This window comes from Portunus trituberculatus, chromosome 13 (assembly GCF_017591435.1).
Source record: "Portunus trituberculatus isolate SZX2019 chromosome 13, ASM1759143v1, whole genome shotgun sequence".
Taxonomy (NCBI): domain Eukaryota; kingdom Metazoa; phylum Arthropoda; class Malacostraca; order Decapoda; family Portunidae; genus Portunus; species Portunus trituberculatus.
The window spans coordinates 9,727,459-9,741,676 of NC_059267.1; the positions used below are offsets into that span (position 1 = coordinate 9,727,459).

Sequence of the window (14,218 nt, forward strand, 5' to 3'; positions counted from 1 at the left end):
TCCCCTCCCCTCCCAACTTCTCTCCTTTCCTCTTCTTTTTTCTTCGCTTCCCATTCTTTTCTCTTTCCTTTCCTTTCCTTTTCTTCTCTTCTCTTCTCTTCTCTTCTCTTCTCACTTCTCTTTTCTCACTGTCTTCTATTTATTATCGATCAGTCTTTACCACCTCCTACTTCTTTTTGTTCCTTCTTTTCTTTTCATTTCCTTCTTCTCTCCCATTTCATTTCCTGTCCATCTTTCCTCCTTTTCCTCATCTCACCAATATCTTGTTTTTGCCTTCCCATCATTTCCTCTTTCTTCCCTACGCCTTTTACCCTCCTTTACTCTCCATTTCTATCCCCCTCACTCCATTCCGCCCGCCTCTCCCTACGACGCAGATGCATGAAGGGGTGGGAGGAGAGGGACAGGCTGGCCTAATGCTCTGCCTCATTATAGTGTGCATGGGAGTGGCGTCATAATGTGGGGCCAAGTCAGAGAGAGAGAGAGAGAGAGAGAGAGAGAGAGAGAGAGAGAGAGAATGTGTGCATGTGTCAGAGGCTACAGGGAAGGACTCTCCACAGACACATACGCAACACGAAGGGCGCGGTGCAGGTGGAGGAGGCCGGCCGGTGGAAGAGTGTGGCGCTGCGTGATCCCGCCCACCTCGACATGCATGACCCCGCCCTCACTTGCTTGGCCGCCCCCACCAACCGCACCGCCGTCAATGGCTACCACAGTCGGATGGAGGAAGCCGTGGGCGTGGGCGGGGGCGCGGGTGGGTGCGAGGCGGGCAGCGCATCGGCACGCACTCAGGGCATACGGGCGGTGAAGCGACGGCGTCTGGTGAGGGCAGGAGCGGGTCTCTGTGCCGGACTCAGACGGGGAGGCGGCAGCGGCAGGATCCCCGCCGTGCAGTGCAAGTGTGTCCCGCCCCTCACCTGTGTGCTCTGTACGCGGCTACAAGGGGTGACGCCCCCCGCCGCGCCCCCAGACCCCTACACGCAGCCGGCCAGCGAGCGCCACGCGAGGGTCGACCCCACCTATCACCCGGTGCTCTCCCAGCCGGCAGGTGAGGCGTGAGTCAGGTGTCATGTGATAAGTCACGCCACACAGGTACAGCTGGTGTGGCAGGAACCATTTACCTGCTTAGCTGGCTTCATGGTACTCACCTGGCTTGCCTGACTTTCCCACTAGGAGTCAGAGAAATTGTGACAGCATGGAGCAACACACTGTAGTGATTTGTTTTTCCCATGAGTCAGGTCACAGTTATCCTAGGTAGTGAATTATATAGAGGTATGCACGCTAGTCTCCCTGCAGGTCACACAACACCAGGAAGTAATGAGCACCTTTACTGCGCTGCTAAACTAGGTAGGATGAGAGAGAGAGAGAGAGAGAGAGAGAGAGAGAGAGCAGGGTTTAATGAATGTAGGTAGTTTGAGTCATGAAAAGTTTATTCAGGTATGTGCCTGGAAGTGAAACAAAAGAGGAGAAAGAAACTGTTCATGAAACTATTAATTTTACACACACACACACACACACCACTTTAGTATTTCAGTGCATTCTATTGTAGTAAATAGCCATGGATGATTCTAAGATTAAAAAAAAGACTGATTTCCTTGGATTGCAGGAAGAGGAGCACATCAGAGTTAAGCCTAAACTTCCTATGTTTAACTGCTGTCACTGAGCCTTGCAGTTCTTTGGTGCAGCTGTGAAGGAAGCACAGTGATTGTTGGTATTAACACATGTCTAGCCTTGAATGTCTTTTACTGCTTTGGACATTTTTGTTAGTATTCAGAGCACTGTGGAATAAAAGTAAGATCGGCTGTTTGGCAGTGCACACATAGAGAGAATAAGCGTTATGTTTACTTTTTTTTTTTTTTTCCTAAACCCTTTCACTGCTAGACAATGGTTTCATTTAGTACCTATAATTTATTTTTAGGGACTATCATTTTAATTTTACTTTGAGCTAATTCTATGGTGTAAAAAGACAACATTAACCATCTATTCTCCCTATTTTCTCTCCTGTGACCATGCAATTAATTACCGAAGCTCTACAAATGTTGGTAAAAGAGCTTAAGACTGTAGTATAAAAACATATTAAAAGTTACATATAGTGAAGGAATATATGTAGTGAAGAGTTAATGAGAGAGAAATAGAGCCAAATGAAACAGGTGATGCACTAATGTGACAAACTCTTTCAGATGTGTCTCTCTCCGAAAAGTTTGACGTCATGTTGAAGACGATGGACTGGCAGAGACAAGCACTCACCACCAAGACACCTCAGCTGAAATCCGTGAGGGAAAACTTGTACGTGGAGAAGAAAAAGAAGAAGAGTAAAGATAAGGAGGTGAAGAAAGACCACAAGAAGCATAAAAAGGATGGCAAGGGAAGAATAACTTTGAGTAAGTGTGGGAGAAGTTGATTATAGTTGAGATCATAGTTTTGCTTGGGAATTGATTTTATTGGAAGAGCTTGTATAGACATGTTCAGATTCCTTTAGTGTTGCATCCTGGAAGGCTTGTATAGACATGTTAAAATTCCTTAAATCCTAGCAGGAGAAAGATTGGTGGAATAAGTTTTTTTAAGGAGAGAGGACCAGCCAAGGGCAACAAAAAAAAAAAAAAAAAAAAAGAAAGGCCCATTTGAATGCTGGTTCTCTAGAAGATAAGTAGAGGGTTAGCCAGAATTAGGGAGCAAATTAATACTTCTCTCTTAAAAGAAGTCAAGTTGTAGGAAGATGGAAATACAGAAGCAGGTAGGAAGTTTCAGAGTTTACTAGTGAAAGGTATGAATGATTGAGAGTACTGGTTAACTCTTGTGTTAGAGAGTTGGACAGAATAGAGATGAGAGGAAGAAGAAAGATTTATTCTGCGAGGCTGCAGGAGGAGGGAAGGCATGCAGTTAGAATGAAAATAGCGATAAAAGATAAAAAGAAAGAGATGCAACATTTCAGCGATGAGAAAGAGGCTGAAAACGATCAGTCAGAGAAGGGGAGTTGATGAGATGAAAAGCTTTTCATTTCACCCTATCTAATAAAACTGTGAGTGGAACCCCCCGAAACATGCATAGAGTACTCTATACAGGGGCAGATGTGGCCCTTGTACAGAGTTAGCAGCTGGAGGGGTGAAAAAAACTGGCAGAGATGCCACAGTACGCTTAACTTTATAGATGCTGTTTTAGGAAGAGATGAGATGTGAAGTTTTCAGTTAAGATTATGAGTAAGGGACAGGCTGAGGATATTCATTGTGGAAGAGGGAGACAGTTGAGTGTCATTGAAGAAGAGGGGAAAAATGTCTGGAAGGCTGTGTTGAGTTGATAGATGGAGGAATTGAGTTTTTGAGGCATTGAAAACTACTTAATTATCTCTGCCTCAAACGGAAATCTTAGAAAGATCAGAAGTCAGGCGTTCTGTGGCGTCCCTGCGTGATCTGTTAACTTATGAAGGGTTAGTCATCTCTGAAAGAACGTGAAAAGATGTAGGGTTGTATCATCAGTGGAGGAGTGGATAGGGCAAGATGTTTGGTTAAAATCATTAATGAATAATAGAAAGAGAGTGGGTGACAGGACGGAACCCTGAGGAACACCACTATTAATAGATTTAGGAGAAGAACAGTAGCTGTCTACCACAGCAGCAATAGAACGGTTGGAAAGGAAACTTGAGATAAAGTTGTGGAGAGAAGGATAGAAACCATAAGAGAGCAGTTTGGAAATTAAAGCTTTATGCCAGACTATCAAAAGCTTTTGATATGTCTAACGTGACAGTAAAAGTTTCACTGAAATCTCTAAAAGAGGATGACCAAGACTCAGTAAGAAAAGCCAGAAGTTTGATATTATGAGTGTACAGGTAAATCTCAATATACGCGATAGATGCGTTCCAAGAGGCATCGTGTATATCAAAATTCGTGTAAAACAAACATGTAAATCTCATAAGAAACAATAGATAATAGGGGGGATGCGGGATGTGGTCCAAAAAAAATTGTACAAAATACTCTATTTGGCTAAATTAACATGTTTTTATTATTTACCATTCTAAATAATAGAAGTGTATTTAAAGTAAAGGGAAAAGCAAAAAATGATAAGAGAAAACAAAATAAAGAATACGTAAACACAACACTCACTGTGTCACTGCTTTCACCACTCACACCACAGTCAGTCACCATCTTCCTCTGAGCTTTACCACTTTATCAAAAATACACTTATCAAAAATAACCCAAAATACAGAAGATGATGAAGAATGTTTTGGAGCCATCTTGGTAAATTATAGGCAGATTGAAGAGATTCTGTCTGTACTCAGTGCTGGCATACTGCACATGAGGCATGAGAAGAGCGGGAGCTGGATCCAAGATTCTTTAACAATGTCAGAGCAACCTCCTGCCGCGAAATTGCATCCATGAACGCTTGGAGGGACGGTAACAAGGTTGCCCTCAGGTTGCTGGTAACACCACCTCTCCAAGTGGTGTGTGTGTAGTGCATTACTAATGAAATACCGCGGTATTTCATTAGTAATTCACTATCACTCACTGCCACGGAGTCCAGATTATCCTCGTGGCATGAGCGTATATGAATACTAAGATATGACATCCATTATAGCAGGCAATAGAGGAGTGGAAACATAAATATCGTGGTGAAAGACAACACACAAGCTAAAAGGGTCACAAGAAGAAGAAGCGGCCGAGTCGCCACTAGTCTCCGTCTCGTCTCGTCTGAGGGCGATGTCATTTCTGCTTTATTTTTTGGTATTCCACGTAAGATTTCACTTTATGCATTACAAAACAATCCTTTCTTTGGGGCAAGGTTTGTAAAAAGCTAATAAAAATGTTGTTTTGTTAACATAAATGCATATATAAGACAGTAACACCACCTGGAGAGGTGGTGTTACCAGCAACCTCATAGCAACCTCGTTACCGTCCCTCCAAGCGTTCATGAATGCCATTTCGTGGCATCCAGCTCCTGACAACCAATGAGCACTTTTTGGCGGGCTACCAATCTTCATCCGCCAACAGCAACGAATCTTTGTGGATGCTATTTTACGAAGGTTGGTATGTAAGCAGGAGGTTGTCTGTACCAACATAGACAACAACCTGCTTCTTGGATCCAGCCCCAGAGCTCCCACCTATCAGCCAGCTGTGAAACTCTCTGGTGTGCAGTTTGAAATTGCGTCTGGCACTCAGTTTGAAAATGTGGTTGGGCCAAATCGCATATGAGCAGACCGATCGCGCAAATTAAATTAATTATAATATTTTTTGGTCGCGTTATAACAAAAACGCATAAATCAAACACGTGTAAATCGAGAGTAATCTGTATTTGTATAAGTTTAAGAGTTGTATCCTGAAATGCTTGTATAGACATGTTCAGATTCCTTATGTGCAGATTGGTTATTTATGTAGGACAAGGAGAAAGACAGCAGTAAGGCTATTATGGATGTACAAGGAATACCCATAATAGATTGTAAGGTAGCACTGGAATACTAGGGAACCCATCATGGTCATGCTTTGTACAATTTGTTCACATTCAGTAGTAGTATTTTCTTTTGATTATGGATCTCCTACCAAGTCATGGGTGTTTTTGATCCGTTTGTGTATTTATGACACAGTAAAGCTTGTTATTTTCCAGTTTTTTAAATTAAATTATATTTCTCTTTAAATTTATGTAATTTGTTTGCATGCACCACTTAGTTTGATAATGCATTCCACTCAGGTATTGCTTTATTTGGAAAGTGTGTGTGTGTGCATGTGTGCATGCATCCATGCGTGCGTGCACGTGTGTGTGTGTGTGTGTGTGTGTGTGTGTGTGTGTGTGTGTGTGTGTGTGTGTGTGTGTGTGTGTGTGTGTGTGTGTGTGTGTGTGTATTTACCTAGTTGTAGTTTTACAGGGCCTGGGCTTTATGCTCGTGTGGCCCCGTCTCCATATCTACACTTATCCAATTTTTCTTTAAAACTATGTACACTCTTTGCTGACACCACTTCCTCACTCAAACTGTTCCAAGTCTCAACACATCTTTGCGGGAAACTAAATTTTTTATTATCTCTCAGACATCTTCCCTTCCTATGTCTTACCGTGCGATCTTGTGCTTCTAAAGTCATATTCTTCTCTCAGGATCAGTTTCTCATTATCCACTTCATCCATTCCGTTAATCAATTTATAAACTTGTATCAGATCCCCTCTCTCTCTGTGTGTGTGTGTGTGTGTGTGTGCGTGCATTATTTTCCTCTGATTGGTTATTTTCTTGCAGAGTTGAAGAGATCACTGTTTACTGGAGAGCTAACAAAAGATGGAGACTCTAAAAGGAAAAAGTCTTCATCTCAAGAGCCCATATGTAAGTAATGGTTGTTTTCTCTCACAAGCATTAGGATTCAGCTCTACCTTTACCTTGCATAACCACCTGAATGCCAGGCTGACATCCCCAGGAGACCGGTAGCCAGGGCACACACACACACACGTTATTTTTTGTTACCTTAAGAATAATGCAAGACATTTTCAAGTCACAGTGCAGTGCCTCTTTTTGTTCTATTAAAGCCTGTTATTTGTTGCCAAAAAGCTTGTATTGATTTAATTTTTGTAAGGTGATGTAATTTTTTTTGCTGGGTTTGAACTTCCTGTCTATTGAGTTGCATATTACAAGTGGTGTTTCCAAGTTACATTGAGAGATTGGAATGAGACTTTGTGAGTATTGTGTCCAGCATGCTGCTTAAGTGTAAGTTCATCATGTGCTTGTTATGCTTATCATCATTTTAGTTATTGCAGGGAAGCGTGTGATAATTATGATGTGATTCTGGAAGTTTTGCCTGCTTCAGGGTCCCCGGTAGCACTCAGCAGCGGTGTTCTCTCCTCAGTACCGGCCAAGAAAGTTCGGGTTGAGGAGGATGACGACTCCAGCTCAGTGTATGGCAGCAGCCTGCACTCCTCACCCACCGCCAGCCCAGCTCCCATTGACCGCTCTTCCCACAAGAGACAGTCAACCTCAAACCAGAAAAATAAACAGGTGCTTACCAACTTTTCCCCATGTCAAAGAATCACATAGAACATAGTGTTTATATATGACTAGATATTGTATTAATCTTACATGCTTGTGCCATAAAGGAAATCTATGGTGTATTCAGTACAAGAAACTGACCCAAGATAATTGTGTGTAACTGTCACTTGGTAATGTACACCATCATGTTCATAAATTGTTTTAGGTATTTGTGGAAAAAAAAAAAAAAAAAATATAGAAATTATGTTGAAGGTTACAGAAATGTTGAAGCTCACTAGATACAGCAGAAGTATGAGTTGATGTACAAAAGAGCAAAGTTAGGCAAAATAAAGCTGTCAGTGCAAACATGTCTTGAGAAGTATGCAGTGAAATGTCAACATTGTTCAAGCAAATTGCACCAGAAACTTTATGGCAACGGAAAATTTTGAGTTCTATGTAATATACAAATGCATCAATGACTGACAAAAAATAAATGTACAGTAATTTCTGTGTATCCATGCACAAAGAACAGCTGCCTGCAAGGCATTGTGAGGCTTCTGCCAACACCAGTAGCAATCAGTCTGTCTTTTCTGTTATGAATGTCACAGAACACTTGAAAGGAAGGGCTGTTAAATTAGACAAAGTGAATTTTCCATTAGATTTTATAGATCTTAAGGAATTTGTCCAACTTCAAGTATTAACTTAAAGAATTTCTTCAACTTGAAATTTTAATTGCATGAAATGTAATGTGATAAATTTCTGAGCCCTGAAGTGTTAGTTTATCAAGCAGCAACATTGTGAAGGAGTTTCTAGTTATTTCCAATGAGATGATATACACACTTCAGTGCATCAGTATTTTATGACACTTTAACACATTTCCTCAGAGATGGCTGATGAAATCGCAATCTTTTCAGACCATCAGTTCAAATTCGTACGACATCGACAACATCGTGATCCCACACAGCATGGCTGCCTCAACACGTGTGGAGAAACTAGAATACAAAGAAATCCCAACTCCCAAGTGGAGGATAGTCCCTTACGTCCCCAATAATGTTTATAGTTCAAAAAGTGCTAGTCATGAGGAGGAGGTGAGTGGCAGCGTCTCAAACATGTGTACTCTCTAACTCTCTAATTCTTGTAGTTAGTAGTTTCTCTCAGCTCAGTCAGTAGTGGCAAAAGATTCTAAAGTCCATAATGCATCATATGTAAGTAATCTTTTGTAGTTTCTTTGTTTGCTTTGTTTGCTCCAAGACTGTAACACATAGTATTGATGTTATTGCTCCATAAAGTCATTGCCATGTAGAATCAGTGAGTTTCATTAAGTTATGAGCAAGCTAACTAAAAATTCTCAGAACATGAGAATAGCAACCATCAACATCTGATACAAATGTCTCTGCTCTCAGGATGAAGACGTTAGTGAAGAAGCAGTGGCTGCCCGTCACAGCCGCAGTGAAGAATTGGAACGGAAAAAGTTCCTCCAGTACCTCCACATGCAGGTGACATCAAGGTCTTCCCGCTCCCGACGAACAGACTCCTCAGGAACTAACACGCCAGGTGAGGGAGCCATCTTGGTCAGGGTGAAGGTGCTGTTGGTGGCTTCCAGGGTATGTCATCATAAGATGATGCTCTTTGCTTTAAGGCTATTTCACCCTGGATGTGACGCTAGGCAGGACACATTGTACCGTTGAGTCAGGCTGACTTTAGTTGCTATGAGTATGCTCACACCATGTGTAATGCTAGGCGAGACATTTGCTGAGGTGGAGGCGGACTGACTTCCTTCTGCAGCAATGAAAAGTGTACTCTATAGTCCCTCAATGTGGAGGAGGTGGAGAAAGAGGAGTTATTAATGTTATCTTCAACCTTGAATAATAAGAGGAAAAATATTTGGGTACGTGAAGCCAATATGAAATGACTCGATTGTGGTGAATATATTTATCTTATTCAAGAGCTAGAAATGGATGAAGGAAATTTCAATAGTATTTCAGACTAACTCAAGCTCAGTTCTCTGAAGTTCTGTCATTTATTGAACAAGATATTAAGAAGCAAGACACGAACTACAGAAAATCCATCAGATCACGTTGAAGGACAGTGAGTGAGTGTTGAGTGTCAGGTCACTGCAGTCAAAGGTGGGAGTACCATGAATCATTGACACTATGAGTGGAAAAATTGCCTGCCTGGTGATCTTGGAATCTGTGCCAGCAGTGTGGCAGGCATGTGTCACTGAAATACACATCCGGGGTGAACACACTTTTGGAAATACGGCGAGACGATTTTGAGCCACATATCTTTGAACCGCATGTGTGGGGTGTCTTGCCTTTGGTGTGAAACAGCCTCTAGCAAGATCTTCAGATGTACTTCAGATACAAGATTAACTCTCCTAAGCTTATAAATATTCAAAATCAATGTGTTTGTGTATATTTGTTTGATTAAATTTTCTGTTTAGCATCCCCTACCTATTTTCTATTGTACTGGCAACCCCCGCTTAACAAAGGTTCATACAACTACCATCTGCTCGTTTAACAAACACCAAACTTGCTTTAATGAAATTTTATCCAGGTAATTTTTTCCAAGTTTGAAAGCCCTGCCGTATCACGCAAGCCAACAGGCTTTTGAACACACCAGTGCCTCTCGTGGACAAAACGTGCACCACTCACTCCCCTAGTTCAAAACAATAACAGCGTCAGCAACAGCTCGTCTTCCCTCGCTCTAAATGCCACCAAAACGCCCTGCAATGTCGCCTAGCGTTTTGAAGAAGACCATGAAGTCTCTTACTCTCAAAGTGAAGCTGGATATTATTCACAGACACGAGAGGCGAGAAAACTAATAGCATTGCTCGCCACCATGGCTTGACTCCATCTACTGTCTCCCATTTTCAAGTCAGCAGACTCTATTAAGAAGGCTGGTGAGATCATATCTTGCTTGCAAGCTAAAAGAACCACCTGAACTTGGGACTCTGCAATGGATTAAATGGAAAGCCTTGTGGAAATGTGGTACATAAGTTTTGTATGTGGTACAATGATGCTCCCTTTGTTTACATTCCACAGGTTGCCAGCTAGTGTATTTCCTGCTCCACTCTCCCTCCCTTCATAAATTTAAGATCATCAACATTATAAAGTTACATACATACATTAATGTACATTATAATGACTTATTCTTAAATTAAACTGCTTAAATGTTTAACTTCATAATTTTTACTTTCATTAAACCTTTTACTGTACTATGATGCATTCTCGCTTTGTTTACTCTCAATGGAAGCTCAAGTCAGGGTTAAACTTGTTATAATTGGTTTGCTTAACGAAGGTTTTTTTTAGGAACGTAACCTCTTCGTTAAGCGGGGGTTGCCTGTATTGATTTTTCTTACATGGTATGTATGGTAATAGTTACTATCAAATATAATTTTCTTGTTACAGACCATCCCCTGTCACCACGTCCTCCAGACCCTGCCAGTGACACTATCTCTCCCTTAGCTACCCCTCCCACCACACCCTTGGCCCCCTCAGAGGATTCCAATCAGTCCTCCTCCCTCCCAACAGTTGCCAGTATTCAGAGTTCCAGCTGTAGTACATCAGGTGCCACCAGCTCTAGCTTCACCACTCTAGTTGCTCAGGCTGGGCTATCCACCATATCCCCTCAACCCTCACAGCAACAACATCAACAACAGCAGCAACATCAACCTAGTCAGCTTCTCATTCATAATTCCCAGATTTCCTCTAACTCCATTTTAACGCACCTTCCCTCTACATCAATATCCACTGCCTCGTCGATAACCACCACAGTATCCTCCTCCCTGTCTTCATCCACACCCTCGTCGATAGCCACATTCTCGTCGCTCCTGTCTGGGGCACGCCGGAACCGCACCTTCAGCAGTAGCAGTGCCACCAAGAGTAAGGTATCTGCTGGTGTGGAGGAGGGTGCTCCTGAGAGATTAGAGGTGTGTTTCTGACTGGAGTAAGATGTCTAATTTCTGTGACTGCTATGATTAGCTTATATCTGTAACCTGAATGATTGTAATTTCATTTAGTATTTTATATGCAAAAATGTTAATTAGTTTATGCCTAAATCTTTTATTACCTAGTATTCATTAACATAAAAAACACATTTAAGTTACCTGTTTCTCCAATACCAGGGCATGACACCTTATGAACAACGTGTCTTCCCACTTAATGATGCCGAGTTAATGCTGATAACACGGGAGACAGAAGACTGTGATATAGGTCCTCCAAGCCCACCCTTTGATACTTCAGCCAATGATGCCAATAACTGTGAAGAGGTAGGTCCTATCTTAGCCTGTGGTTGTTATAAAGTGCTTTTTGGGCAGTGATGTCATTCAGTTTTTTAGATGAAAATAGTTGCAATGAAATGTGTACTACTGAAGAAATTAATGTGGTGTAAACCCAAGTGATGAAGACATTAAAACTGTGTGTGTGTGTATTTTACCAAAAGATTAACACATCTATACTGTCATTATAGTTTGCTAGTGTTTAGTTGCTTTCATGCAATTCTCATACTTGGTTAGCTTCCCCAATATTATATAACATGACATGAAGCAGAAGGGCCAGCAGTCTTGAATGGAAGTGTTGTGGTGTTCCCCAGAGTGGCCGCAGCACCCCCATGAGTGAGGTGACAGACTCTGCCCCGGAAGAGGATGGAGAGTTTGACGACACAGCTGCTCCCAAGTGGACCATCTCGGGACTGAAGGATGCCACCGGACAGTGTGTGCTGCAGATTCATCGCAACTGACGGTGGCCTACCTCGGATAAAGTGGACTACAGGAACTAAGAATTAAAGGTGTACAAAAAATGTCTAAACAGATGATGAAGTTTTATATCTTACTTTTATTTATTTATTCGATCTCTTTCATAGCCAAAGGAAAGGAAATGGGATCCTTTGTACATCAAAATTATATTCTATTTTATAATTGGTGATAGATTCAATGTTACTGACTATGAAATTCTTTCATTGTTTAAGTGGACAGGATAGGAACCAATATGGTAAGGCAAAAAAAGAAACAAAAAATAAAACTAAAAAAAGAGGGAGAGGCAAGTTCATTATATACTAGCAAGAATCAAGAATCTATTCACAGTGCTCTTTCCATTGGAGCACTTCACTCCGCCCTGCTAGTTACCCACCAGACATTGCTTTAAGGCATCACTACACTGCACTGTTAGGCATCCTGGGCCGTGCTATGCGGGATGAGTGTTGTGTGAGCAGTAGTTGTGGAATGTATTTCAGGTATGGACTAAGCTTTTGCCACTCATTTAATCTTCATCTGGCATAATCACATGCAGTTCAGAATGCAAACTAATGCTGTCTGAAGGTGAACTTCTGATGTCTTCAAGGATGTAGAGGCTTGTCAAGGGAAGGTTCAGCACTCCCAGTAAGTAGAGGTGTAGGATGTCATACCTTCTTGTCCCTGTGTTAGATATATATTTCTGAGTAACAATGAGGTCTACCAAAAAAACAAGTTGGTAATTATTGACAAGTCAAGTTTATTATACATGGTATCAGTGCCCTTTTGAATTTTCTATTTTAGTATTTCAATTTTCTCTGTCACTGGGCAAGATAGGCATGTTGAAGTAGGTAGATTAGGCTGTGGCACATGTGGGTAGCCTCCCTGCATGATGAGACTGAATTTTAAGAGATGAAAACAAGTGATAAAGTTTTGCAGTTTGCTTTGTATAGAAGATTAGATTACAAGTATGTTTAGCATGTATTAATCAGTTCATACTGAATGTAGAAAGGGAACCTTTCACATTGAAAGACTTCCAAGGAAATGAGCAGTACGGAGTGATTTTCAGTTGTTTACGGTGGTAGTGAGCTGGTGGTGTGTAATGGCATACCAATCAAGGTTTGAAACCTTTGTGGTGTTATGCTTGACGTCTTAGAAGTACTGGTACGGTGGATATTGGCATGTAGAATGGAACGTGTGGACCGGAGGAATTCAGTTATCTGTTCAGGATATGCGATCATGTGTATTAAGTGCATATTTGTTGATTTCAATGCCAAAGTGTTCAGAGGGACAGAGAATAATTCCCCACTTTCAAATATCATCCATAATCATTTGTACAAAACATTTAATTTGACTTTTTATTTTTTTATTTATTTATTTATTTATTTATTTATTATTTTTTTTATTATATTCTCCCCCCCCTCCCTCATGGATAGACCACCTACCGCTTTGTGTGTTGAACTTTGAGATTTGTTGAAGTATGGTTTGACAGAGGTTGTTACAACAGCTGTGTTAGTGCTGTGTGCATCAAGACTCCATAATATACGAGTAAATACTTTGAACTATGTATTTGGATAGCCCAGTGCTTTATGTGCTGATAGATTTCGATGTTGAAATGCTGGAAACATGGCTAGCATAGCTGACCATTATTTGGAATGAATGTTTTAATGAAAGGGGAGCAGTTGTTCACATGCTAGCTAGCATTTCCAATATCAAGATGGAGCTCCTGAGGAAAGAGCATCTGTTTCAGGAGTAACAATGGCCTTTATAAAGACTAAATCGGTCCTCTTTCCCAGCTGCGCCTTATGCCTGCAGTGGCGGCACAGCTCAATATACGCTTATGTAATATGTGTCATGGACTCCGAATAGCCCATTGTACTGTTTGTTTTCCTGAAGGAAAAGTAATGTTTCCCCTTTGTTATATTTTCAGGTATTTTATGTCTGTACTAATTGCTCTAGTGACGTTAAGGGAAAGGTGTTTATGTTGATGCTCTTGAGGAAGGCTCCTGTGTAAGAGGTTCTGTCAAATATTACTACTAGATATGAAAGTATTTGTATTTTATCAAACTTTACCCATCAGGTTTTTTTCAATGAATTATAGCATGTCCTCTTTAGAAACAAATGATCCTGTTTTCGTTTAGTTGTATCTGTATATACCATTTAAATTTCAATATAGGATGGGTACAATGGCATTTGTAAATAATGTATAGATTCCAATTTGAACAAGTATTTATATTATTCAATGTTTCATTGAAGTTAATACTTGTTGGCTGATCAAGAAAAAGCACTGTCCTAAGTCATTTCAAAAGAAAAAAATATAAATTGAACACTGTCTTTCTTCTTACCATTAACCTCTTTAGTGAAATTATATTAGGCTAGACAGACATTTTTGCCGTAATGAGAATGGAAACACGCTCTTTGTTTTGTCTTCGATCCCACTGAGCCTCACTACCACTTGAGCTGCATTACGGTGTCAGAGCTGCGTGTATTACCAGGAGGAAGAAATTCTTCGTTATGTCAAGCATTTGGAGACCATTCTTAGTCAAAGGAATATAAGATAA

At 41.0% G+C, this 14,218-nt stretch overlaps 1 protein-coding gene across 4 annotated transcripts in view; it reads left to right on the top strand.

Moving 5' to 3' along the window:
* Positions 1–13,991, top strand: part of LOC123503281 (KAT8 regulatory NSL complex subunit 1-like) — a 67,559-nt gene extending 53,568 nt beyond the window's left edge. For 2 of the 4 annotated variants that reach the window (XM_045252913.1, XM_045252914.1), the window contains exons 4-12: positions 558–1,045; positions 2,178–2,378; positions 6,209–6,292; positions 6,771–6,958; positions 7,843–8,016; positions 8,332–8,482; positions 10,339–10,859; positions 11,055–11,198; positions 11,522–13,991. In XM_045252913.1, the coding sequence (XP_045108848.1) occupies positions 558–1,045; positions 2,178–2,378; positions 6,209–6,292; positions 6,771–6,958; positions 7,843–8,016; positions 8,332–8,482; positions 10,339–10,859; positions 11,055–11,198; positions 11,522–11,668 (2,098 nt within the window). In that variant the 3' untranslated portion in view covers positions 11,669–13,991. The remainder of the gene's footprint in view (positions 1–557; positions 1,046–2,177; positions 2,379–6,208; positions 6,293–6,770; positions 6,959–7,842; positions 8,017–8,331; positions 8,483–10,338; positions 10,860–11,054; positions 11,199–11,521) is intronic. The other 2 variants (XM_045252916.1, XM_045252915.1) reach the window with 2 other exon arrangements.
* Positions 13,992–14,218: the final 227 nt, after the last annotated feature.